The 26,015-nt window shown below is 39.6% G+C and overlaps 1 protein-coding gene and 1 non-coding gene across 2 annotated transcripts in view; both read right to left on the bottom strand.

The window, feature by feature from the left end:
• Positions 1 to 20,332, bottom strand: part of Znf398 (zinc finger protein 398) — a 36,218-nt gene extending 15,886 nt beyond the window's left edge. Inside the window, exons 1-4 of the mRNA XM_026411170.2 lie at positions 20,140 to 20,332; positions 17,300 to 17,695; positions 2,315 to 2,441; positions 1,653 to 1,766 (exon numbers count right to left, since the gene is read on the bottom strand). Of these exons, the coding sequence (XP_026266955.1) occupies positions 1,653 to 1,766; positions 2,315 to 2,441; positions 17,300 to 17,695; positions 20,140 to 20,163 (661 nt within the window). The 5' untranslated portion in view covers positions 20,164 to 20,332. The remainder of the gene's footprint in view (positions 1 to 1,652; positions 1,767 to 2,314; positions 2,442 to 17,299; positions 17,696 to 20,139) is intronic.
• Positions 20,333 to 22,106: 1,774 nt separating this feature from the next.
• Positions 22,107 to 22,212, bottom strand: LOC113198456 (U6 spliceosomal RNA). The gene has a single exon (XR_003302842.2). It is a non-coding gene; the product is annotated as a U6 spliceosomal RNA (small nuclear RNA).
• Positions 22,213 to 26,015: the final 3,803 nt, after the last annotated feature.

Consider the following 26,015-nt stretch of genomic DNA (forward strand, 5'->3'; position numbering starts at 1 on the left):
GTACTGAGTATCTGGTGAGATGCTCTGGTTGACAACACTCTGTATGTGTTGCTGTAATTCATCGTGGGGTAAAGTAAGTGTGTTCTTCAAAGTCCCTGGGAGAGGCTTAGGGAGGCTTGTCTCTCCTTTCCTCAGTACCTTTTCCCTTTGTTGCTTTGTGTCCTTTTGCCATAACAAATCTTAGCTATGAGTACTACTAAATGTCCAGTTCTGTGAGGTGGTGTTTTTTTTTTTTTTTTTTTAATGTAACATATTAATTGGCCTAAGTCACATGAGTCCTATTCTCGAGTTTGGATAAATATCTAGTTTGAATGGAAGCTAAAACTATAAAGAATAAAATCAGAGTGTTAAATAAATCAAACACATTGTTCATTTTCAATAAAAAATGTATTAAGGTATGCAGGTTGACTACCCAGAAACGGAGTCTTAAAAACCAAGGCTTTTAAAATAAATTCACAAGATAACAGCTAAATGAAACTTTGAAACATCATTATCAAACCAAATTACTTGTATCTTTTTCACCCATCCCCCCAAAATAAAATGATACACTTAATCTAGCTGAGAACCATCAGGCACTTAACAATATGGACTAAAGAGATACATCGGATAATGAATCTTTCTATAATCAAATCACCCATCTGGTGATGTTATTTTAGACATATTCTTTATCATGATACAGATTAATCAGATTAAACCTACTTCAATACCTATATGCAATCATCCACACATTCTTAAAAAATATGTATAGCAGATGTATGTATTGCTCAAAACCCAGAGAAGATACACTTAAGATTTGAACATTTTGTAAAATTTACCTCAAAAGGAAAAAAAAATATTGAATCCTAGGTTAATAATATTGATGCTAAACTATTTAGAAGAAAATGTACTGATGTCTGTACTGATTTTACATATGTCAAAAACAGAACAGGTTGATGGATGAATGGCCAGATAGAGGGGTACAGAGATAGATATATGTGAATTAAGAAGGCTGAGAAACTGTTAGTGGTAGAATCTTGTGCTGGATAGCTAGTGTTTACTATAAAATTGCTTCAATTTTTCTGTTTGAAAATTTTCAAAATAAAAAGATATTTTAAAAAATGCCAGTGTAGGGGATAGTGATCAAAGTTCATCTGATAAAGGTATCTGGAGGGTAAACTTTCTGTGAGTAACTTCTACTCAGCAAAGAAAAAAGATGTATGAGGATTTTCTGACAGCCAAGGTAGGACATGAGATGGTACAACAGGACCACAGCTTTCTCTGCTAGCTCTCCAGGCAGGTGAAATTAGGGGTCCACTGGTTAAGGGTACTCTGGAGGGACTATATGGACTGCTAGGCCTCTGTACCTCTCAGGCACACCTTCCCAGAGCCTCTGCACTCCACACCAGCATGATTCCTTGTCATGTAAGCATGTTTATTTTAATAAATAACTAGGATTTAGTACTTTCATCAAGGACCCTTAGATGTGTGGTAATGATCAGTGATGGCAATATACAAGGTGATCTCCAAGCTCTTCTATATTTACCAAGATAGAAATACCCATTCAAAGTCTAGTTGATTTACCAATGAATGGCTCAGGAAGCCCTGAAATCCTGCTTACTTAGTTCTGACCAGGAAAGGGAGATGAAGAGTGGATAATCTCTACTCCCACTTACCTTCACTGGGGTCTGCAGGAATTTCACTTGCCTCTGGTGCTGTCTGGTTCTCTGTATTATGTTCTCCTTCTGGTTGAATCTGAGATAAGACATCAGGTTGGTTCATGGCATAATCTACGAGAGGAAAAAGGGAGAGCAGGTATGACAGAGCTAAATGAAGTATGACAACCAACAGCCATTAAGGCTGAGTACAATCTTTAAGGTCCCCAGGAATTTCTTTTAGATTGAATATGGCTTCTCTACATCAATTCAATTCCAACAATAGATGATAACTACTCAAGAAAGCAGGTACAAGCAGATGTACTATGAGGGAAAGCAAACGTGCCAGGGGAGCTCTGCCCACTGCTCCTTTCATGGGGATGAGAATGACAGCAGGCCTCAAGGGAGAGTGGTTAAGCTCCTTTAAATGTGAAGGACACCCAGGGAAACCCCCAGTTCACAAGACTCACAGCCCCGAATGTCATTCTTCCCTAGGATTTGGCAAAAGGAGGGATTATGATTTCCTACTTAGCAAGTGTGAATTGGCCTTTTTAGCTTGGAAACTAAGCTAAAACTCTGCAGTAAAGACACAATGAAAATGAGGACAGTAAAGGAAAAGAGTCTGTCTCCGCCCTCTCTGGGGCTGCTGTCACCTCATTCAGAAGGTGCCAACTCAGCCTCACCCATGGAGATAAGAGATTCGTAGTTTCCCTTCATGATATTCTTGTAAAGCTCCTTTTGCCATTCTTCCAACTTTTCCCACTCTGGAGTGGAGAAGTAGATGGAGACATCATCAAATGCCACAGGCACCTAAAATTACAATCACATGGGTTAGTCCCACTCATTGCAATTCAGTCATTCAGTAACCGCCCCCATTAGTTCCTTTTATTATTATTATTTTTTTACATTCTCAAAGGATTGGCAATGAGTATTCTAAATAGCTCAGAAGTTGTTAATGCTCCACTTGGTATTAGTACAATCCTAAAATCTCAACACATAACATGCAGCTGGCACATTTCTTGAGGCATATTTAAGTGTTTTGCAAGCAGTAAGAAAGCATCTCAATGTCACACAGTAAACTTCAAGTTTTTCTGGACTAGGGTTGTGGGCTCATTGGTATAGCGCTCACCTAGCATGTGCAACGCACTGGGTTCAATCCTCAGAACCACATACAAAATAAATAAATAAAAAAAGGTATTGTGTCCAACTACAATTAAAAATTTTTTTAAAAAATATTTTTTTCTTGTTGTTGTACCTTAATTTTTTATTTATTTATATGTGGTGTTGAGGATCGAACTCAATGCCTCACACATAAGCGAGCCACTCTACTGCTGAACCACAACCCCAGTCCCCCCAAAAATATTTAAACAAAACAAAAATTCAAGTTTTCCTGCATCTCTCATTTCATCTATTTGATCTGCCTTTCTTTAGGAACAGTTTTCCTCAGGAGAGTTGATTCCTCTAGCACTTCCTCTTCTAGTTCTAATCTCCTGCCAAGCAGAGGTCTATCCTCTGATACTGTTCCTCAAATCTATGAGGAGGAAAGGAAGTTCCATGCCCAGTGACTGAAAGCTAACAGGACTGACACCAAGAGCATGTAAGAGAACAAAATTCGACTACAAAATTCATTATGGCTTCTCTGTATAGCCTTTAGTCTTTTTTGAAGTCTTTCATATTCTTTTTGTTTTTATTCTTCTTACATTTACTTTCCTTCAAATTTATTGTGCTTTTCTGTAATGATATAAAAAGTATTCCTTTTCCCATACATTGAGATGTTCAAAATTCTAGGTCCTAATCTTGGACTAATCTATATCTCTCTGCTATCTTATGTTTATTCAGTTTATATAAATTAAATATGTGCTTATTTAGTATATAATAATATATATTATCTTACACAGATATACATGAGCTTTTTATCTCATCATTTGACAATACAATTTTATATTTTACACAGCTATTTCTTATTCAAGTCATTTGCAAAGGCAAGATGGTTTCTGAAGAAATCTTGTTTGGTGGGTAAAGGATCCATAGAAGGATTCTCATTATTGTCTGAATTCTGATCCACTGAACCTGGAAATGGGAAAACTTTGATGTTACTACCACCTCCAAAGACCACAGAAATCCTAACTGTGTTCATTTTTAAAGTGCTTGCAGAAGTTACACCAAAGGCCCCTGTCACATCTTGCCCAGGGTGATATTGGAAGATACTGATGACTGGAAGACATTATTCACATTCTCTTTCTTCCTCTGGACAGAATCTGCTGATGTCCTCTAATTGTATCAAGAGGTCTTTCTTCCCTTTTGGAACCTCCACTGAGGCACAAGGTCCAGATTGCCTTGCAGTCTTACCTTCCATGTTCTTTGAATGGCAGAATTTGTTTCAAATTTTTTTTTTTTTTAAAGAGAGAGTGAGAGAGAGAGAGAGAGAGAGAGAGAGAGAGAGAGAGAGAGAGAGAGAGAGAGAGAGAGAGAATTTTTTAATATTTATTTTTTAGTTCTCGGCGGACACAACATCTTTGTTGGTATGTGGTGCCGAGGATCGAACCCGGGTCGCACGCATACAAGGCGAGCGCACTACCGCTTGAGCCACATCCCCAGCCCCTCAAATTCTTCTCTACAGGCCTCTAAAACTTCTGCCTTCTCCTTCAATTTCTTCAGCTTGTTTGTGAAGGGATTCCCTGTCTTTAGGCAACTGTAGTCCACTGCAGTTTCCTTCCCGCTCAACTGGATGCCTATGCTTTTCTTCAACCACCATGTCTATTCTTTCTTTTCCTCTTCCACTATCTTTTCAACTCATTGCTGCACTTTTTCGGCTCAGCTTCTTAAATTTTGGCATTCCTATTTCAGCTTTTCACTGTTCCCTTTAGCATTTGGTTTGAATTCGTCAAATCCACTCTGACTGTGCAAGGGAGATCTTGCATCTGCAAACTACTCCTTTGTTGTTTCAGGTCAGAATTTTCATTTTTCCTTTCTCTGCATTTTTGGTGTTCACAGGTTGTCGACATTTCAGCCTAATACCATGAAGACCCTTCTGGCCGACTCTCTTGCCATGTATGGAGCAGATTTCTTTCTCCTCACACAGATCCTTTTCAGAGGGCTTCCAGACTTCCAGTTGCACTTTTCATTTTCTCTAGATCTGCTACCTTGTTCTTGAACTCCAGCTTTTCATTTTGTTGTATATTAATTTTTTATAACCTCATTCCCTGGCAGCTTGTATTTTTTATATATTAATTTGTAACCATTTTTTCTTTCAGAGACATGGTCTTGCTATTTTCCCCAGGCTGGCCTCCACTTCTGGGGCTCAAGCAATCCTGATGTCATCTCCCCCCCCCCTCCAAAAAAAGCTAGACTATAGACACATGCCACTGTGCTGTGCTCCTTTCCTATCAAGAGCACCTGGTGCTCAGTGGCTGACATTCAAGTGACTCAGTTATGTTCACCCAAGTCTTATTCCTTTCTCAGCTCACTCCTAGAGCTTGCTGCTTCACTTTTATTTGTTTTAAATTCTTGGGGCACTTTACCACTAAGCTACAACCCCAGCCCTTTTCTTTTTCTTTCTTTTCTTTTTTTAAAATATCTTTTTTATTTATTTATTTTATGTGGTGCCAAGGATGGAACCCAGGGCCTCACACATGCGAGGCAAGCACTCCACCACTGAGCTACAGCCCCAGCCCATAGCCATTTTCATTTTGAGACATAATCTCATTAAGTGGCTGAGGACCTCACTAAGTTTCTCAGACTGGCCTCAAACTTGGGATCTTCCTGCCTCAGCCTCCCAAATTGCTGGAATTACAGGTATGCACCACCATGCGTGACCTACCTTTAGTTTTATCTATTATGTTTAGTCACCTATTTTGAATATTTAAGTTATTTATTGGTCAGTGTATTTCTTTCTTGTTCAATTTTATATTATTTACTGATTAAGAGATACTTTGTTGCTTGATTATAGTGGCTGCCAGCCCCCCCAGTTGGGCTTCTAGTCCAGTAGGCAAATATTCAACCACTGAGTTCCACCCCCACCCATTTGCAGCTTTCTTTCCAAGAATTTGGTCCAATAGTTTAGCTAACTTTTTCAGTTTCCAGGGATCTGACTATAGCCTGAATATCAGCCAACCACCACACCTGTATTCTTTGGCCATTTTCTACCTAAGCACCAGAATTCTCTTTTTTGGTCCTTAATTCTGCTGTCTGCCTCTTAATATTTTCAATTCTGATATAAGTAGCATTTTTCTTGGACAAGCCACTCCATTCCTGTGCTGCTTCTTAAGGGATCCACACCAAGTTTATAGTTTATGTAGGCTTGCAATCTCTTATATGTCTGTTCTTCTAAATCACCTTTAAATTCTGTTTTTAGTGTTCAGGTTCTGATTTGAGAAACATGTCATAGAAAAGCTTATCATATTCAACTTGATACTTTTCCCCTTCTACACCCAAATTCCCAAAATACACTCTGTCATTGGAGTCTCTAATTCTTTGTTGAATTTGGGGTCTTAACAGTTCCATTTTTGGTGGCACTGACATGTGCAGCTTGATTTCTCCTAAGTCTTTAGTTTTCTCTACAAATTCTTCTCCTAGCTCTTAAAGCACAGTTGAAATTTTTCTTATCCAGTTTGCTTTTTACTTAACAGGCACTTAAATTAACTTTGTAACTTTATGTATTCATTCTGCAACCTTGTATGTCTCACTTTCAGAGTCTAATGGCTAGTTTGCTGATGTTCCCATCCTTAACTTTCATTGGTTAACATGTTTTGGAATGCAGGTTGAGAAGTTGTCAGCACACTGAACCAGGAGGGGAAAATGTTGAGGAAAGTGTCCACATTGCAAAGTGAGCTGATACCCACATAAAACTAAATTCTAGCTTTCTTAATGTCCAGTTTTCTTTCCTCAGCAGACCAAAATACCAGACTTATACACACTCCTTGCAATGAGTGCACATAAAACTTAAGAGCTAGGCCAGGGAACTCAGTGGTAGAGTGCTTGCCTACCATTCATGAGGCTATTAGTTCAGTTGCCAGTATTACACACAAACAATGGTGACCTGTGTTCTGGCTGGGCTTGCTATAGCAGACACCTCCACAGCTCTGATAATGAACATCCACTCAACTCAACTCATCTTATGGAGGCACTGGGGTTAAGAGATATGATCCTACATGTAAGGTGTTGGTACAGCCCACAATACCTGGCAGGACCCTAAGCAAAGAGGAGGTGGGACAAGGAAGAGGTGACAGGGCAATGAGGAGGCAGAGAAGAGAAGAGTCAGACTTTAAACCTTGCGGAGATATCCGAGATATCCTATGAGAGCCCTGAAGGCAGAGAAGGTAGCACGCACTAAGAAAGGTCCTTCTCCTGCACAGTGGACTGCCTTTTCAGGGATGTGGGGCCAACACATCACCTCAAATTGCTGCCCACTTCCCTCTATCTTTTTAAGTGTCTTCTTAGTTGCAAAATACTATGTGAAATAGTAAAAATTCCATGGAGAAACTTAAGACAGAGCCCAGCCTCTAGGAGGTCAGATGCTCCCAAGGAGTGAGGTGATAAATTCTAGGGCTGTTTTGGGGAGGGTGAGACAATTACTTGTAAACAGTCACTCAGAGTTAGGAACAACTGCAAAGCAGTATTTAACTCACACAAGAAAAAATATGAGTATCTTCTATGTACAAGGTTTTCCCCTAAACTCCAAGATTATTAATATATGGTTTCTTCCCAAAATGAGCATGTATATCAGTGATATGAATAAGAAATTTCAGAAACAGTTATAGTAGGGCTGGGATGACCCTATGAGATGAGACTTTGGCTAGTCCTAAGGAGAATGAGGAAAACATGTATGCAAGAAAACTGAGGAGTACATTTGAAGGACAATAAATTCTACCTACCTGTGGGTCAAAGTCATAAGCAGACAGAATCCCTACCTCCCAGGCAGAATGGACTAAAGTTAGGCAATTCTCCTGCAGTAAAAATGGGGAGACTCTGGGAAACTGAGCTACCTGAACATTAGTACCTGGAGTAATATCCATCATAGTGGCTGGCTCTTCTGGCCATGCAGCAGCTGTCTAGCTTTATTCTTAAATATGAATTTTTTTTATTGGTTGTTCAAAACATTACAAAGCTCTTGACATATCATATTTCATACATTAGATTCAAGTGGGTTATGAACTCCCATATTTACCCCAAATACAGATTGCAGAATCACATCGGTTATACATCCACATTTTTACATAATGCCATATTAGTAACTGTTGTATTCTGCTACCTTTCCTATCCTCTACTATCCCCCCACCTCTTCCCTCCCATCTTCTCTCTCTACCCCATCTACTGTAATTCATTTCTCTCCTTGTTTATTTTCCCATTCCCCTCACAACCTCTTATATGTAATTTTGTATAACAATGGGGGTCTCCCTCCATTTTCATGCAATTTCCCTTTTCTCTCCCTTTCCCTCCCACCTCATGTCTCTGTTTAATGTTAATCTTTTCTTCCTGCTCTTCCTCCCTACTCTGTTCTTAGTTGCTCTCATTATATCAAAGAAGACATTTGGTATTTTTTTTTTTAATTATCTTTTGTATCTTAGACCACAGTAAATACTTCCATGGTAATTTTTTTATTTTTTTATTTTTTTTAGAATTTTAATATTTATTTTATTTTTTTTAGCTTTTGGCAGACACAACATCTTTGTTTGTATGTGGTGCTCAGGATCAAACCCGGGCCGCACACATGCCAGGCGAGCACGCTACCGCTTGAGCCACATCCCCAGCCCTTGGTATTTGTTTTTTAGGGATTGGCTAGCTTCACTAAGCATAATCTGCTCTAGTGCCATCCATTTCCCTGCAAATTCCATGATTCTTAAATATGAATTAACTATTAAGTATCTTAGAGAAAGCCTGTGATACAAACAAGAAAAAATAAAAAAGGAGAAATGTTCCATGGAAAAAGCACCAGTTAATTCAGCTCACAACTTAAACAACTGTCCAAATTCTTTACCTAAAGACAACTACTTGTTGTTCTGAGTAAGAAACAGAAATGTATTATGTGTATTTCCTATCTCATCACACAGAAAATTAAAAAGATAATATTCAAGGGCCAAAATGTAATAAAACTAACATATTTACTGCTTAACAGGACATTCTTGAGTTTTTTTTTTTTTTTTTTTTTAATTTGCTATAAGTACATCAGTGGTAAAGGAATCCCAGTAAACTTGTTGCTCCTGCCTTGATTTGTGCTGTTAGCAGTTTTACCCACCACTGCTTTTGGACTGTTGGTGTAAACATTGATGGTAAAAGAGGTAAATTATGTCCTGATATTATTATGAAAAAAAAAATTTTGCCCTCTTTGACCACCTAGGATCTATAGATCACACTTTAAGAACTGTTTGATAGGGGCTGGGGTTGTAGCTCAGTGGTAGAGTGCTTACCTAGCATGTGTGAGATACTGGGTTTGATTCTCTGTACCACATAAAATAAATAAATAAATAAAGGTACTATGTCCACCTACAGCTAAAAATATTTTTTTAAAAAAAGAACTGTTTTGATAGGAAAAAATATTTGAGTTGCTACCACATACACAATCCAAAAGAGAGGCAGGCACAAGGCTAAATCAGAGAGATCTTGAGCTGATAGGCTATTAAGGGAACCTAACACAAGGTAGAAAATTATGTGTCCTAAGTGGAGTCAAAGGAACATGCAAATCTGAAGAACAATTATTTTAGATGTAGGAAACAAAGGAAGGCTTTAACTGACTTTTTTAAAAAAAAATCTTTTAGTTATAGTTGGATGCAATACTTTTATTTATTTATTTTGATGTGGTGCTGAGGATCTAACTGAGGGCCCTGCATGTGCTAGGCGAGTGTACTACCTACCACTGAGCCACAATCCCAACCCAAGAGAGGCAACTTTTGAATTGGGCCTAAAGGATGGCAAGAAGGACTTCTAAATGGAGGGGACATGATCAAAGCAGGAGGCAACATAGGACATGTTCAAACAGCAGTTCAGCCTATTGGCTGGAGGGCAGGGTATGAGAAGTGAAGTAGTGGGAGGTTGGGCTGGGGACTTCGGATCTTATTGATAAAGGGGAGCTGAGGAATGCTGAGCAAAAGACTGACCTGATTCCAGCTATGATTTGAGAACATTAGTTTGAGTGGCATCATGCTGTTTTGGGAGAGTAGCAAGTGGAATATATTAGAAGGGTTTTGAGAAAGACCAAGCAGGAGCCAGGGATGACATGATTGAGTACAGCTGCTGTGGGGAGAGAGGAGACACAGTTACCTAAGTAGAATCAACAGACATGATGCTTGTTTTTTTTTTTTTTTTTGTAGCAGGGATTGAACCCAGATGCACTTAATCACTGAGCTACAAAACCTAGTCCCTGCCCTCCCGCCCCCCCTTTTTTTTTTTAATTTTGAGACAGGGTCTCCCTAAGTTACTTAAGGCCTTATTTAATTGCTGAGGCTAGCTTTGAACTTGCAATCACCACCTATTATAGGTGTATGGCCAGATTCAGTCAGATGTGACTCTTTGGAAGACAGGGACCATGTCTGAATCGGATTCCATACAAGGTGCTCACCAAACATTTGTTGAATGAACAAACACAGTGGGCACCAGTGTTGCCTGCCCTGAGGAAGGCTTCTGGAGGAAGGGGGACTTGCTTATGCTTCCAGTCTCCCTCTGCTAATGTTTCCCCTCCTAATGTCTTTGTCATTCTTTGACCACTTCCTGACTACAGTGACATGCCTGGACTATATGTTGAGAAGGCCCTTGAGAATTATCTCTGAGCTGCCCCTACCTCTTGGTGGGACAATAGCATTAAGCATCCTGACCTCACATTGATCTTAGGTGTGACTCTTGTGGCTCTCAGCCTCTGATGACTGTACCTCCTACAGGAGAGGCTGATGGCTAACTGTTTTAGAGTTACTTGTACCTTGCTGGTGTAAGTGTTAGAGTTCAGGGTCTCCCTACTTTAGAAATCCCTGTTAAAGTTCAGAGTCTCCCACTTTAGAAATCCAATCCTAGCCAAGCATAGTAGCACATGCCTGTAGTCCCAGCTACTCAGGAAGCTGAAGCAGAAGGAATGCTTGAACCCAAGAGTTCAAGGGTAGCTTGGGGGCAATACAGTAAGACCCCATCTCAGAAAGAAAGAACGAACAAAACAAACAAAATTGCGTCCAATGGTACCAGATCACCCAGAGATACTCAGGTCCTATTGATATGATTTAAAAACAAACAAACAACAACAAAAAAAAAACCACTCAACTCTCAACTCCATAAGGGTAGATAAATTAAGAATGAATGTAATTTTAATTTATATTAGAACTATATCTGACTTGACACTCAAGCTGGCCTGCTCAGAAGTAAAGGATCATTTCATGTTTATAGATAGAGCAGGTAAGCTGGCTATTCCTAGCAACAGCCATGCCTTGCTGCAGATGATAGACAAGCTGCCATTTACTCTAGAGAAACCATCCTGACAAGCCAAGACACACTTCAACAGAGCTGAATACATACTTTCTCCTCCAAGCCACTATCCGGACTCTGTATACTTGTAATCACTGGAAAGTAACTTATCAAGATCACAATTCACTGGTATTTTATAGGTCTTAACACTCTTTTCATAAATTTAATAAATCCTTTAAGATCCCAAGGTCTTGGGATATGATAGTATTAAGATATTATAGCTATTATTTAACTTTTATTAATACATTTTTCCATAAATGCTTCATTTCTGTCAACATTTTCTCCTCACTAGAAATTTTGTTCCTTGGGGGCTAGAATAATAAACCACTTATCTTTACATCCTTCTCAGCAATAAATGGGACTGATAGTATAGACTCGTAAATTCGATAGTTTGTTTTTATTTAACTTATCTACAAAAAAAGACCTACTTCACCTTACAGCAGAAAGTACATAAAATAATGGCAAAAATAAAGAATCAAGATGAGCTCATTGTTCCAAATTTTTAACTAAACATATTTTTCCCCTTTCTTACCAGAATTCCATTGAAATGACAATAAATGAGGTCATGAGGGATTAGATCCACAATCATACAAAGAATGAAATAGAGAGGCCATCAGATCATTTTTTTTTTTTTTTTTTTTTTTTATGATTCTCACTGAGAGAGAGGCTCACTGTTAGGTCTCACTGTTAGGTCTGAGTGAGGCAGCTGTATTTCTAACTATGCATAAGAGAAGCCAAGGAATTCAGAAAATTCTGAACCCCAAACTAGCAGATACTCTGAATATGAGTAAACCTGGTTATAAAATGTTGTTTAAAGGCCTATCTTTGGAGCTGGGGATGTGGCTCAAGCGGTAGCGCGCTCGCCTGGCATGCGTGCGGCCTGGGTTCGATCCTCAGCACCACATACAAACAAAGATGTTGTGTCCGCCGAGAACTAAAAAAAAATAAATAAAAATAAATAAATATCAAAAAATTCTCTCTCACTCTCTCTTAAAAAAAAAAAAAAAAAAAAGTAAAGGCCTATCTTTATCACAAGGGCCTCTCCTTTGCCACATCAGCCCTGCCCAAGAGGGGTAACAACAGTATTTCCCCAAAGCTGGAACCAGAGCCCTCATCTCTAAAGAAATTTAACCACCTGCCTGGAGACAGTGTGGAATCAAGATAAGGGTAGCAATAACTCCTTCTGGTGGGCCCCTCTTGCCTCTCTGCTTAATGTGAAGCCCACTTATACCAAGCACCTGTAGAGAGTGCCCTCTTTTGCAAAGGGCAGATCCTTTGGATAAACAGACCTGCATGATGGCAGAGCATGTATGCCCACTTCCTATTTCTAACTATCAATCAATCTAATTCTTTTACTGTGAATTTGAATAAAGAACCAAGGATTACCCAATATTCAGAAATGCCTAACTGCACCAAGATGTACAAATGCTATAAATGATATCATAGGAAAAATAAACCAAAACAAACCTCTGATACACATGCTCAGAGAAATTCAAACACACCTTGCATCCATAAAAAAAAAAAAAGACTGCTTTTAAAAAGGAGTAGAAAACAAACATTTTTTAAAATTAAATATATAATTGATAACATAAAAATTAGAAAGGGCAGAGTTAGGGTTGTGGCTCAGTGGTAGAGCACTTCCTAGCACACATGAGGCACTGGGTTCAATCCTCAGCAACACGTAAAAATAAAAAAATAAGGTATATTTTTTTAAAAAAAGGTTTAGTTTAAAAAAATTAGAAAGGGTAAAAGGAAAGGTCAAGGAACTCTAGCTAAAAAGCTGAAAAAGATAAAGTTAAGGGATAAAGATAATAATCCATTATCAAATAATAGTTCCAGAAAGAAAGAATAGGGAGAAAGAAAAGAAGAACAGTGAGATAAAATATTATAAAAATAAATCACAAAAGAAAACTCTCAAAGCTGAAAGCCACCAAGCCATCAATTGTCCAACTGGACTGAACGATCTCATTAAGAGTCCAAAATAAAATTTAAAAGACCTACATCCACATATATCCTCAATACATTTAGAAAAGCAACTATAAACACTTCCAGAGAGAAAATACAAACAAATGAGAATAGATTTGGTATTAAACTCTTCATCAATGGCATCTGATGTGTCATGAGACAAAAGCCCCAAAGACTTTAAAATTCTGAGGGACGTGAACTATTACTCAGCCTTAAAAAGGCAGGCCCTCTGGCACATGTTGCACCATGCATCATCATGCCAACTGAAGTAAACCAGCACAAAAGGACAAACGCTGCCCAAGTCCCATTATATTAGATTCCTAGAGTCCTCAAAGTCGTAGGCACAGCAGAATGATGGCTGCCAGAAGCTGGGGACACAGGGAAAGGGGAGTTAGTGTTTAATGAGTACTGAGTTTCAGTTTAGGTAGATGAAAAAGATCTGGAAATAAATGGGAGTCATGATTACCTCCATGTGAATAGACTTAATGTTAACTGAAATGATTTCAAGTGACAAATGGTTAAAATGATAAATTTATGCTACATAAATTTTACCACATTAAAAAAAAAAATAGGTATAGGGGTGCCAGGCAAGATGGTTTACACCTATAATCCCAGCAACTCAAGAGGCTGAGGCAGAAGATCACAAGTTTGAGGCCAGTCTCAGCAACTTATTCAGGCCCTAAGCAACTTAGCAAGACCCTGTCTCAAAATAAAAATGAAAAGGACTGGGGATGTGACTCCATGGTAAAGCAACCTTAGGTTTAATCCTCATATCAAAAAAAAAAAAAAAAACAAATGGCCAGGCAGTGTACTATAGCTCAGTGGTAGGGCATATGCTTAGCATGAGCAAGGCCCTAGGTTCAATCCCCAGCACCAAGAAATAAATAAAAGGGCTGGGGATGTGGCTCAAGCGGTAGCGCGCTCGCCTGGCATGCGTGCGGCCCGGGTTCAATCCTCAGCACCACATACAAAGATGTTGTGTCCGCCGAAAACTAAAAAAAATAAATAAATATTAAAAAAATTCTCTCTCTCTCTCTCTCCACTCTCTTTTAAAAAAAAAAAGAAAGAAATAAAAATTAAAAAAAAAAAAACTAATGAAATTGATAACTTTGTCCAAATAGGTATTTTGCCTGTTAGGTTGGGAAATAGGAGTAATATGCCCTTTGGCTGACTTTAAATTTGTGGACAACTTAGAAGATCCATTAAGAGCTAGAAGAAATAAAAAAATTAAAATAAATAAAGAAATAAATAAGAAAGAAAGAAAATAAATAAGAAAGAAATTTTTGAGGGAAATTGATTTTGGATCTAGAACTCAGCACTCAAACATAAGAACAGAATAAGGTCATTTTCAACAAAGCATGGAAACAAAGGTTTATTTCTCATATTTCTATCTAGTAAATCTTCAGTACATTTGACTAGAATTAAATGCATTTAATTTCATCAAGAAATTTTTAAATTACTTTATTTTACATGATTTTGGAGTTTAAGATGGGCAATTTTAATGTTATCCACTTACCCAGATAAGAAAATAACTAACTTACTTTTACTTTTCTATTTTAAAACACTTAATTTTAAGTAACTCCCAACAACCTTTGGAGGGGCTCTTGAGACACAAATAAGACATGTTGAGAGCTTCCCACCAGCAAGGGACTCTAACATCCCTCCCAGCCATTCCTCTTCCTCTGCCCCTGCACAGATGACCCAAGATGCTCTCTGTCATGCCTCCGTGTCCTCTTCCCACTCCCTCTCAACTGCTCCATTCAACCTCCTAGCCCTACTTCTCCAAACAGTCTTGACAAGGCCACTGTCCTCATCTCTCTGGACTTCCTAGGAACACATTGAACCTAGAGGACAACTTTGTCCTGGAAATGCATTTTCCTCCTTGGCCTGTGATACCACCCACCTTCGTGTGTGTGTGTGTGTGTGTGTGTGTGTGTGTGTGTATGTGTTGTTTTCCCTGCCTTCCTGGCCTCTCCTGCTGAGTCTCCTCTACTGGCTTCTCCTATCCTTGGAACTTGGTCCCCAGACTCTCTTTTGCTTATCCATTCTCTCTCCTGAGATAATCCCTTCCAGTTTCATAACTCACAATACCATCTATCAATGACTCCCAAATATTTGTCTCTCCCTTGAGCTTCAGAGCCCACTTAACATCTCTCTGGTATCACAGGCATCTCAAACCTCATACTGCCCAAAGAGAACTCCTAATTCCTTCCCACTCCAAGGCCACACCTCCCAAAGGTATTCCTCTTAAGAAAAGGCCAACACCATCTATCCAGTTATTCAAGACTAGAGCCTAAAACTCAGTAAATTCATGGTGGTTAAACATATACTCTTTGGGCTAGGGCTGGGACTCAGCAGCAGTACACTGGCCTGGCATGTGTGAAGCACTGGGTTTGATTCTCAGCACTACATATAAATAAATAAAATACAAGTCTATCAGCAACTAAAAAAAAAAAAAAAAAAGTATACTCTCCGGAGTCACCTCAGTTAAAATACAACTCTATTATTTATAGTTTGTAATCAAATGACCTTGGGCAAATTAGGGCTCTTGTGAGAATTATATAAATAAATACTTAGAACACCAAATTCTAAGTATATTACCCCCCAGTGAGTGTACCATTGTTGTTCTTAACTCCTCTCTAATTTCCATCAGTAGGTGCTACTTTGAGTTCTACTATCATAACATCCAGCTTCTGTCTACTCCTCCATTTCTATCACTATCACATTCAGGTGGCCCTCACTCTACTACAGTTGCCTCACTTTCCCCTCCTTCTTCTATTCTTGCCCTCACCATCCATTCTCTACAAAGCAGCCAGTGATTCTTCAAACCTCCAGTTTCTTCTCATTACACTGAAGTTTAAAATCCCAATTTCTTGCTTTGTCTTAAATGCCTTCAATTAGTCATTCACAATCCTACTCACACATTAGAATTTCTGTGGGGCTCTGAAAATTACTCATGCTTGGGCTCCATCTAGGTATGACACCAGTCAAAATTTAAAAGGCCACCAGCTGCTAGGGTTGTGGCTCAGCAGTAGCATGTGTGAGGCAGTGGGTTTGATTCTCAGCACCAATGTAAATAAATAAAGGTCCACTAACAACTAAGAAATATTTTAAATAAATAAATAAAAGGTCACCAGCTAATTCTTAGGTACAGCTAGGGCAGAACAACTTTGCTCTAAATGATTTGACTCTACCCACATCTCAAAGTCATGCTCCTATTCAAGCATGCATACCAGCTCACTGGTCTTTTTTCCTTTTCCTGTGTTTTAGATCTGTGTGTGTTTTCAGGAGTTTGCACCAACTATTCTTTCTGCCTGGAAAGCTCTTCTCACACTTCTCACAGTTGGGCCTTTCAGCCTCAGCTTAAACATTGCTCCCTAATAAGAACTTCTGACATCCATTTGAAAATAGATCACCAGATAGCACTTTGCTTTACTTTTGATCAAAGCAAATATATGTGCTTTGATACAAATGTATTTACAAATACAAACACATTTGTAGTACCTTCCTTTCCCCAGGAAAATATAAGTTCCAGGAGAGCTTAAGTGAACCATTCTCTGCTATGTCCTTCATAGGATGTAAATCAAGCAAACTGCAAGAATTCAATAAATATTTATTAAACAAACGAATGAATAGATAGGCATGTTTGGAAACTAGTTGCCTCAATGTCATCTTCCACTGCTTTAGAATAATATTTATTTCCTTATGTTTTATGGGCTGTTTCCTCCAGAAGGGCCATGGGGCCCTAGCATCTCAACATGCTTCTTCTGTGAAGATGCTAAAGGACAGGAGTTATATCAATCCTAGACCTGTGGATAATCCTCAGCCCTTACATTAACCATAGGACTGTACATCGCTTACCATGTCCCCTCTGGTTTTTTGCCAGAAATGAGAACAAATTCAAATTGATTGGTTTACATGATACTGGATTTAGTTTCCTCATCAAGATTCTCATCAAGGACAGGAGAGAAGTGATACATAAGGACAGGAGAAAGCAAGAAAGAAAAAAATCTACCTACCAGACAGCCAACTTTGACTAGGAAAGTTTTCCCATCTGAAGCTTGACACTGTAAAAGGGCACTAAATTGAATACAGAATACTTCTCAAATAAACACAAAACAGCTTCATGGTTCCTCCAACCTAAAACATTTTCAGAAATTGTAAAAGGAAATAAGAATATCTAAGTAACTGACCAAGACCATCGGTTCACTGCCATGTGAGGTCTAGTAGTACTATCTTACCCCTAGAAGAGGAGGTATTACCTTTGGGACATCGCCTTTAATACCTGGGGGCAGCCGCAGGAGCCAGAAGTTCCTGTTTCTTAATAAGTTCTCCAAGTTTTCCAGGCGCCGCTGCAGCAGCCCATACTCCTGCAGCAGAGTCCCCAGCACAGCCCACTTGCCCTCCAGCTGGCTCCCAAGATCGGTCACTGTCTTTTCACAGCTGGCTAGCTTCTTCTCTGCTGTCCCTGTCCTGCCTTCTAGGTGTAGGAGACGCCGGCTGTGGACCTCCACCTTCCTCTCTATGGCCTGCACGGCGGCCACCACTGTCCACAGGGAGATGGCTGCAGTCTGTAGGTGTGCCTCATTTGCTGCTGGGGGTGTAGGAAGAGGAAGGGGCTGCAAGGATGTAAGGCACTCGGAATCCCATTCAGAAGTCTGTGTACAGTGGAGAGATGGGACAAGACATTGAGTGTTAGAAGGAACTCTTGATTACAAAGTACAATCTGATAAGAATTGCTTAATTGTCCATCTGAGATTAATCTAAATACAGTTTTAGTGTGCTGGTATCAGTCTCATTGTTCTGGAGCTCATTGACATCAAAAACCGGGAGGCCATTTTGGTGGTTCAGGAATGGAATTAGAAAGACTGTGAATCAACCTGGCTTTTAAGACCAAGTCTGGCACATTTCTTCTAATATATGACCTGGAGGCTCAGGTGGCTGCTGCTTTAACTATCTCTGGAAAAGGCAAAACTGCACAAGGATTCTTCCAGGTTTCACTGAGCATAATGCCCTGGAACAAATCCCTTATAAACTTATGCTCTTGCCCTGTCCACCACCCTGTTTACACATCACAACCATACCATTCAGGAAGAAGTAAAAAAAGTGGGGATGTTGAGCCTAGAGAAAATATGATGGCTGTTTTCAAATATTTGAGGATTATAAAACAGAAGGCAGAATGGACTTGTTTAATCTTATACTGTGTTACTCAAAAGGGCAGATTAGAGCCAACATGTGGAAATTTTCAGGCAAACTCTGACCTTTAATAAATAATATTTTAACTAGATCTTTTCACAAAAATAACAGGCTGCCCTATCACTGAATATATTTTGAAAAAAGAGTGGTATAAAAGGAAGAAATTCCTACAACAAATAGGAGGTTGGACTAGGATAACCTCTGCAAAGCTTTCTAATTCCATGAATCTGAACCCTCTTTCTGGTTCACATACTACTGTATTCTCATTTCTCCTGTCCTGTGAACTACTAACAGGCTAGTCTAGTTCAGGGGGGCAACACTGCCTGGTGCTCTCCAGGCATCTTTTCACATTCCACAAAGCCACCACAAACTTTTAAGCTAATGGCTAAAATAATTTGTAGTTAAAACGCATGTTGATTCAGTAGGTCTGTGAGGAAAATGGAGATTCTGCATTTTAAAAAAGCTCCCAGACATGCTGCCTGATTTCAGGGCACACAGCAGTGGATGGAAAGACTTGCTGGCACTGCAGACTGAGGGCACTGCAGTTCCCTCAGTCTCAGGAGATGACATGGCTTCCTACTTTGAGAAACCAATTTGAATAATTGGACCTAAACTCTCTCAACTTTATCTTTTTCTTCATATCACTTCCCACTGACTCATCAGTAATTCCCTCCCAAGGAGAAAAGTTTCATCCTATTTAAAACCAGTCTCTCCACTTACACTCTCAATGTCAGCCAATCCCTTTCACCTTTTTAGGTACATTTGTTTCTTTTATCATCAACATGCCAATCTCTACAGATTCTTCTCCATTAGATAGATCCTGTTCAATACCAGTCACTGGCTACTTGTGGCCACTGAGCACTTGCAGTGTGCTCAGTTCCACTGATTTGTGCTGTGAGTATAAAATACTCATGAGATTTTGAAGACTTGATAGAGAAAAAGCTGTTAAAAATCTCATGAGTGATTTTTGTAATACTGATTACTGTTGAAATAATATTTTTCATACATTGGATTATTATTTTTTTTTTTTTGATAAAAGGAAAAACAGGCCCAAGAGTAAAGATGGCATTCCCCTCTGCTCTATTCTCCACCCCATTGCTGCTGCTCCCTCTTTTTAGCTCTTCCTTTTTTCACTTTCAAGCCACTTCTCCGTGGACCAGTCTGGCTCCAGTACACTGCTGTCTTTGAGGGGGCCAAAGGCTTCTTTAGGTGGCAAATCCAAGGAATACTTTCCAATCCTTCTGCTACTGACCATTCCCTCCTCTTTCTAAATGGCTGTGTGCGGGAGCTGTCCCGGCTGCCTCTGTGCCCTGGCAGTTGGTAGAGTGCCGGGCCCACTGCAGGCCCGCAGTGAAGCGGCGCTCGCGCGGCTAATGCCACGCTCCGACAGCCGCAGCCCTTCACCGCGAAGCCTCCCGCAGGCTGCGGCCTCAGCGCGAGCTGGGGCCGTCGTCACGAAGTCTGCAGAGAGCACACCTGGCTCCACCCTCCCCGCCGCGCAGGTGGCTGCACTGGGGGGACTTGGTGACGACAGCTCCTGCAGTTGGGAGAATGGCAGGCGGACCACAAAAAACACCCAAACCCAAGCGCACTCCCCGTTTCTGCAGGCTGACACCCAACGGGGCAGCCTCTCTCGGCTCCAGATCTCCCACCGGGGGATGCCTGGGCCTCCGCCCCGAGGACGCGGGACCTGCGGACCCCAGGGAGAGCTGCGGACCCCAGGGAGAGCCTCGGACCCGCGCTCGAGCCCGGCTTCCCGGCGGCGGCCCCCGAGCGGGTTGCGGCCGCAGAGCCGGGCGCGGGCGACGTGGCGGCGGGCCGAGGAGGAGCCTGCGCGGCCTCTGCCCTCCCGCCTCCCCTCCAGCCTGGGCCCTCCACGCTCGCAGCCCTCGCGCGCCGGCCTTACCGGAGCCGCGGCCGCCTCGGCCATGGCCCTGCGCTGCCCGGCCCGGAGTCGACGCCGCTGCCGTCCCACGAAGTCCCCGCCGCCCGGTCCTCTCCGAAGGAAGCGCCGGCCCCGCCCTGCCTTTCCCCACACACAGGCTCGCGCGGACGCGGAGCTGGTCGCGAGGCAGCTTCCCGCAGCGGTCCGCAGCGGCGCTTTGTGGGCAGCGAGTGCGCTGGGAGCCTCGCCGGCCTAGACGCGCCGCAGGCTCGAACCGCCCGACCGCCGCAGCCAGCGCGCCCCCTGGCGGCCCCCGCGGCCAGCACCCCCCTCCCGCGGGTCCGCCTCTGCGCGGGTTGATTGGCAGTGCCCAGCCCGTGTGCGGGCGATCTCCGCATGTTCCCTGCTAGAAAATCCAACAGTTGGTAGCTTAGGGCTCAGCTGCAAACCAGGGATCGTCCTGGGGAGTGTTTTTCATGATGAAGTTCCAGCTGAGAAACAGAGCTTCTGCTGGATGACCTTCCGATTTAGCAAGGTTTGAAAACCGGAAGAGTGTGAGAGTCAGGTGGGGATAAAGCTGGAGTGAGTTTGTGGGTAGAACAATGACGAAGACGTGTCATTTGCAGAAATTACAGATGTGGCTGCCAACGTGAAGCGGTTCACATCTTACATGACCCGAGTTGGCACCAAATTTATCCTATCTGGATTATTGACTCTCTGGGGCTTGGTCTGGAAGGGAAATTCTTGAGGTTCGCAGAAATAAAGCTTGTGGTTATGGTTTGTTGGGTCTGTGCAAAGGAACTGGTGAAAAGAAAGTTGTTAACCATGGAGGTTGTGTGTTTAGCAGTGTGTTATAGTTACATAGCCACATAAACCTGAGTTTCCAGCACATTTCTTCTTTCAAACTGGCATGACTCAAAATCCTCTCAAACCTGTATTGCAACAAAAGAAATCAAGTCAATGCCAGTAGCAGTAAATGTATCTGTAATTCATGGAAGTTATGAAAACCTCCTGTTAGGACACCTGGTCTTGTATTAAATTTAGACTATAGCTACTTATGCAGTATGCAATTTGAGGTCTACCTAAGTATACATCTTGGTCAAATGGAGAATATTTGAAAGGTAATATTACCATTCTCTGAATCTGAATATCACCCTAGAATGAACTTCTAAGATTCAAGAAAAAAATCTGAAATTTCTTTCCAAGAAAATTGTTTTATATTTTTATTATTAAAAATGTAATAGTTATAATTTAAAGGTCCAACCTTTAAGAGCAAGAGCAGGGGGCTGGGGATGTGGCTCAAGCGGTAGCGCGCTCGCCTGGCATGCGTGCGGCCCGGGTTCGATCCTCAGCACCACATACCAACAAAGATGTTGTGTCCGCCGAGAACTAAAAAATAAATATTAAAAATTCTCTCTCTCTCTCTCTCTCTCTCTCTCTCTCTCTCTCCTCTCTCCTCTCTCACTCTCTCTTTAAAAAAAAAAAAAAAAGAGCAAGAGCAGTAATTTCAAAGCCCTGTTAACTGTTAGATGCTCCTATGATTATTAAGCAGGAATATTTGCATCACTAACAAGACACTTTCAGCTGAACTTGATGGGGAAGCAAAACTAGCTCTGCCTATTTGATATGATAGTATTACCACAAACTTATTAAATATTTCTTCCTCTAAAAGGAATTTATGGCAAAGACTTTCTTCCTACTTTACTCTTTTTTTAATATTTATTTTTTAATTGTAGTTGGACACAATATCTTTATTTTATTTATTTTTAGGTGGTGTTGAGGATGGAACCCAGGGCCTGAAAGGCAAGCACTCTACCCCTGAGCCACAGCCTTAGTCCCCTAGTTTACTCTTGGTCTTCATTTCTGCATTTCATTAAGCAGTTTCTGAACTAAAGTTTCGTATATTGTTTGAAGAAAATACATGACATTTTTGGATTTAAGATTGTTGTACTCTTATTTTTAATTTCTTTTTTTTTTTTTTGGTTGTTAAAAATATGGAACGCTTCAGGAATTTGCGTGTCATCCTTGCGCAGGGGCATGCTAATCTTCTCTGTATCGGTCCAATTTTAGTATATGTGCTGCCAAAGTGAGCACTTATTTTTAATTTCTAATATTTTTGCTGCTATGCCCAGTTACTAGAGAAAAATTTGTCCTTAAAATTGGGATCTAGAAATGTGACAATGGAACAATTTAACTGGTCAAGTTAATGAAATAAATCAGTTTCTACCTGCCACTTGGTTTTCATTGCTTGCACACCAACTACAGCATTGTCCCTGAAGCAGAGTCAATGGAGATCTTTTCAACAGGAATTGTGGAAAATATATTTGAACTTTTAAAGTATCAATTTATTCAACAAATTCATACAAACTTCTTTCTCTGTAGCAATCATTGGTTATTAGTAAATCTTAGTACAATGGTAATCTTTGCTGGAAAATACAAAGTAAAAACTTTCATCTTATCAGCCTTTGAAACCTGTAGTAACTGCTATTCCATCTTATGAAATATCTTGCAAATGTATGTAACAAGACAACTTCAAAATCTTTTGTGTATCACAGAATTTCTTATAAGATAAAGAAAAACTATGGAAATGTTTCTACTTATAGGCAGTAATTTTCTATTAAAACCAATGTAAGCTAAAAACATTTTCTGAATATAAAACTGAAGATATGAGCAAACTATAGTGTATGTGTGCTCATACCCTTTCTCATGTTTACTGAGTGGACAATGAGAATTGTGTGCATTTCTCCTTATTGAAGAGAAAATATTCCACACATATTTTTTGAGGTCAGATTTATTACATGTTTGATAGCCAGGACAGTTGAATTTGTCATTAATATTCAATGTAGTCAAATCTTTGATTCTTCATATTCAACTGTGCTATATGCTAGATGCTGTGGTAGCAATTTTTTTTTTAAATCCTTTCCCAACACTATTTTCTAATTCTCTTAGAAACAGTGTTTCACTCTTTTCTTTTTTAATACCTTTATTTTATTTACTTATATGTGGTGCTGTGGATTGAACCCAGGGCCTCACACGTGCTAGGCGAACACTCTACCACTGTGCTACAACCCCAGCTCCTGTGGTACAAATTTCATAATTAAAATTTTCGCAGGCTGGGGATATGGCTCAAGCGGTAGCATGCTCGCCTGGCATGCGTGCGCCCAGGTTCCAGCCTCAGCACCACATACAAACAAAGATGTGTCCGCCCAGAACTAAAATAAATAAATAAACATTAAAATTCTCTCTCTCTAAAAAAAAAAATTTCATGCATAAAGGATATAAATAAAAAATTTTTAGAAATATTTTCAAAAAGAAATCAATATGTAAAATTAAAAACTTGGGGGAAATCTCAATAAATTTGTTCTCTTTGCTAGAAAATGGTTATCAATATATAGTAACTATTTCCACAAGCTTTAAAATACATGAATGTTTACAGAAACCAAAAGGTGAGTAACTCATATTAAAAACACCCTGTAAATCCATTGTTTAGAGAATAAAATAGGTTTGGGGTGCCTTATTTTTATCAACACTTTCTACTGTTCTTCAACTCTCCATATTTTTAATCATGTCTTATCTCAAACATGACTTATCATGTATATATTTCATGTGTTTTTTCTACTTGTGAAATTTGTGGTAGCCAAGTTAATATTCTGCTTTTATTTTCCTAACTTGTGAAAAATTACCAAATACTTATTGTTAAAAATTCATAGACTAAATGGAATTGAATAATTAAACATTAGTTTCTAAAGATTATTGTTTCCTGGGGCTGGGGTTGTGGTTCATGGTATAGCACTTGCCTGGCACATGTGAGGCACTGGGTTCAATCCTTAGCACCACATAAAAATAAATAAATAAAATAAAGATATTATGTCCATTTACAACTAAAATTATTTTTAAAAGATTGTTTCCTGTTATTAATAAATTGCACCAAATAATTTATAGTAATTACAATTATGATGTCCGATCTTTATTATATAACATTGTGGTAGAATTTTTTTTTTTTTTTTTTTTTTGGTGGTGGTGGTACTGGGAATTGAATCCCAGAGGTGCTTTACCACTGAGCTACATCCTCAGCCCTTTTTAGTTTTTGTTTTCAGTCAGGATTTCATTAAGTTGCCCAGGTTGGCCTCAAATACACAACCCTCCTGCCTCAGCCTCCCAAGTCACTAGTACTATATGAGTGCACCACCACACCTACCCTGTGGTGGCATTTATATTTTTATAAATATCTGTAGGCTCAGAGGGGTTGGGGATGTGGCTCAAGTGGTAGTGTGTTCACCTAGCATGCGTGAGGCACTGGGTTCAGGTCTCAGCACCACATAAAAATAAAATAAAGATGTTGTGTCCACCTAAAACTAAAAAATAAATATTTTTTAAAAATATTTTAGGCTCAAAAAAGATGTTCTTTCTAAAATTATTCAAATATCACATTCTTAATATTCATATTGTCAATGTATTTTAATTGCAAGTTCTTGCTTATTACATAACATACCTTTCATAATCTTTAATACTTATTATAGCAATACTTGTATTGTGTGTAAATATGTATATATACACATTCATATGTATTTCAACTGTTAGAATTTCAATATATAAAGCACATCATCAGATTTTGCACTTCAAATTACATATGGAATTTAGAATACCTAAATTTAATAGTAGATATTCAGTGGTACAGGCCTGTAATCCCAGCAACTCAGGAGGCTGAAGCAGGAGAAATAGAAGTTCAAAGCCAGCCTCAGCAACTTATCAAGAAATTCAAATAAATAAATAAATAAAGGGTAGGGTTGTGGCTCAGTGGTTGAGTGCCCCTGGATACCACAAATAAGTAAATACACTCAGCTATTAACAACAAATCTTCATATTCTCTCCATCTGAACGAACATGTGAATAGCATGCATGTTCATGTCACTTAAGATTGTTGCACTAAAGAGATGTGATGGTGATCTACACATTCACATGTCATTATTCACAGACAGGCTGAAGGATGCCATAAATGGCATTTAGTTATTCCACCTTTCAATGGCCAAGGCTGAAGCAAATGCTGAAGATCAAGATCTGGCCAAACACTGATCCCAAAGTCCAGTGACAGGGCATCCCTACTACATGTGTGGGTACCTCTAATCTACGAGTAGTTGAAAGACCTAACAATTGTGACAGTGATCAGTACTACTGTGGATAAACATTTCTAAGTGATTATTTTCCATCTAGACTGAAACTATGGATGTTACTTTAAAAGTTTACTTTTTTTTGTTTATATAATGTGAGTGGGTTGAAATTGCCTTGTATTTTTATTACCAATGTTCATCAAAATTCTAACAGTGACACCTTTTGTCTTTTGCATTACATTTATTATTCTTTTTCAGTTATTTACAGAATATTTAAATATACAGGGACATATAAAGAAGACAAAGCCCACATCTAGTTATAATATCCAAAGATATTACCATTAGCATTTTGGTCCTATACCCTTAGGCTTATTTTTTTTTCTATGTATAGTATTTTTTAAAAATATAGTTGGAACTATGAATACTGTTTTTAGCATACCTTTATTATTTAATGTACTTGAGTATCTTCCACAGCATTAAATACTCTTCTAAAGCATGAATTTAATGTCCACATAATATTTCATAAAGTAGGGCTGGGGATGTGGCTCAGCGGTAGCGCGCTCGCCTGGCATGCGTGCGGCCCGGGTTCGATTCTCAGCACCACATACCAACAAAGATGTTGTGTCCACCAAGAACTAAAAAATAAATATTAAAAATTCTCTCTCTCTCTTTCTCTCTCTCTCTCTCTCTTTCTCTCTCCTCTCTCACTCTCTCTTTAAAAATAAAATAAAATAAAATAAATATTTCATAAAGTGTCATTATTTATACATTTAGATTCTAGTTTTCCAC

Source organism: Urocitellus parryii, chromosome 3, assembly GCF_045843805.1.
Source record: "Urocitellus parryii isolate mUroPar1 chromosome 3, mUroPar1.hap1, whole genome shotgun sequence".
Lineage (NCBI taxonomy): Eukaryota > Metazoa > Chordata > Mammalia > Rodentia > Sciuridae > Urocitellus > Urocitellus parryii.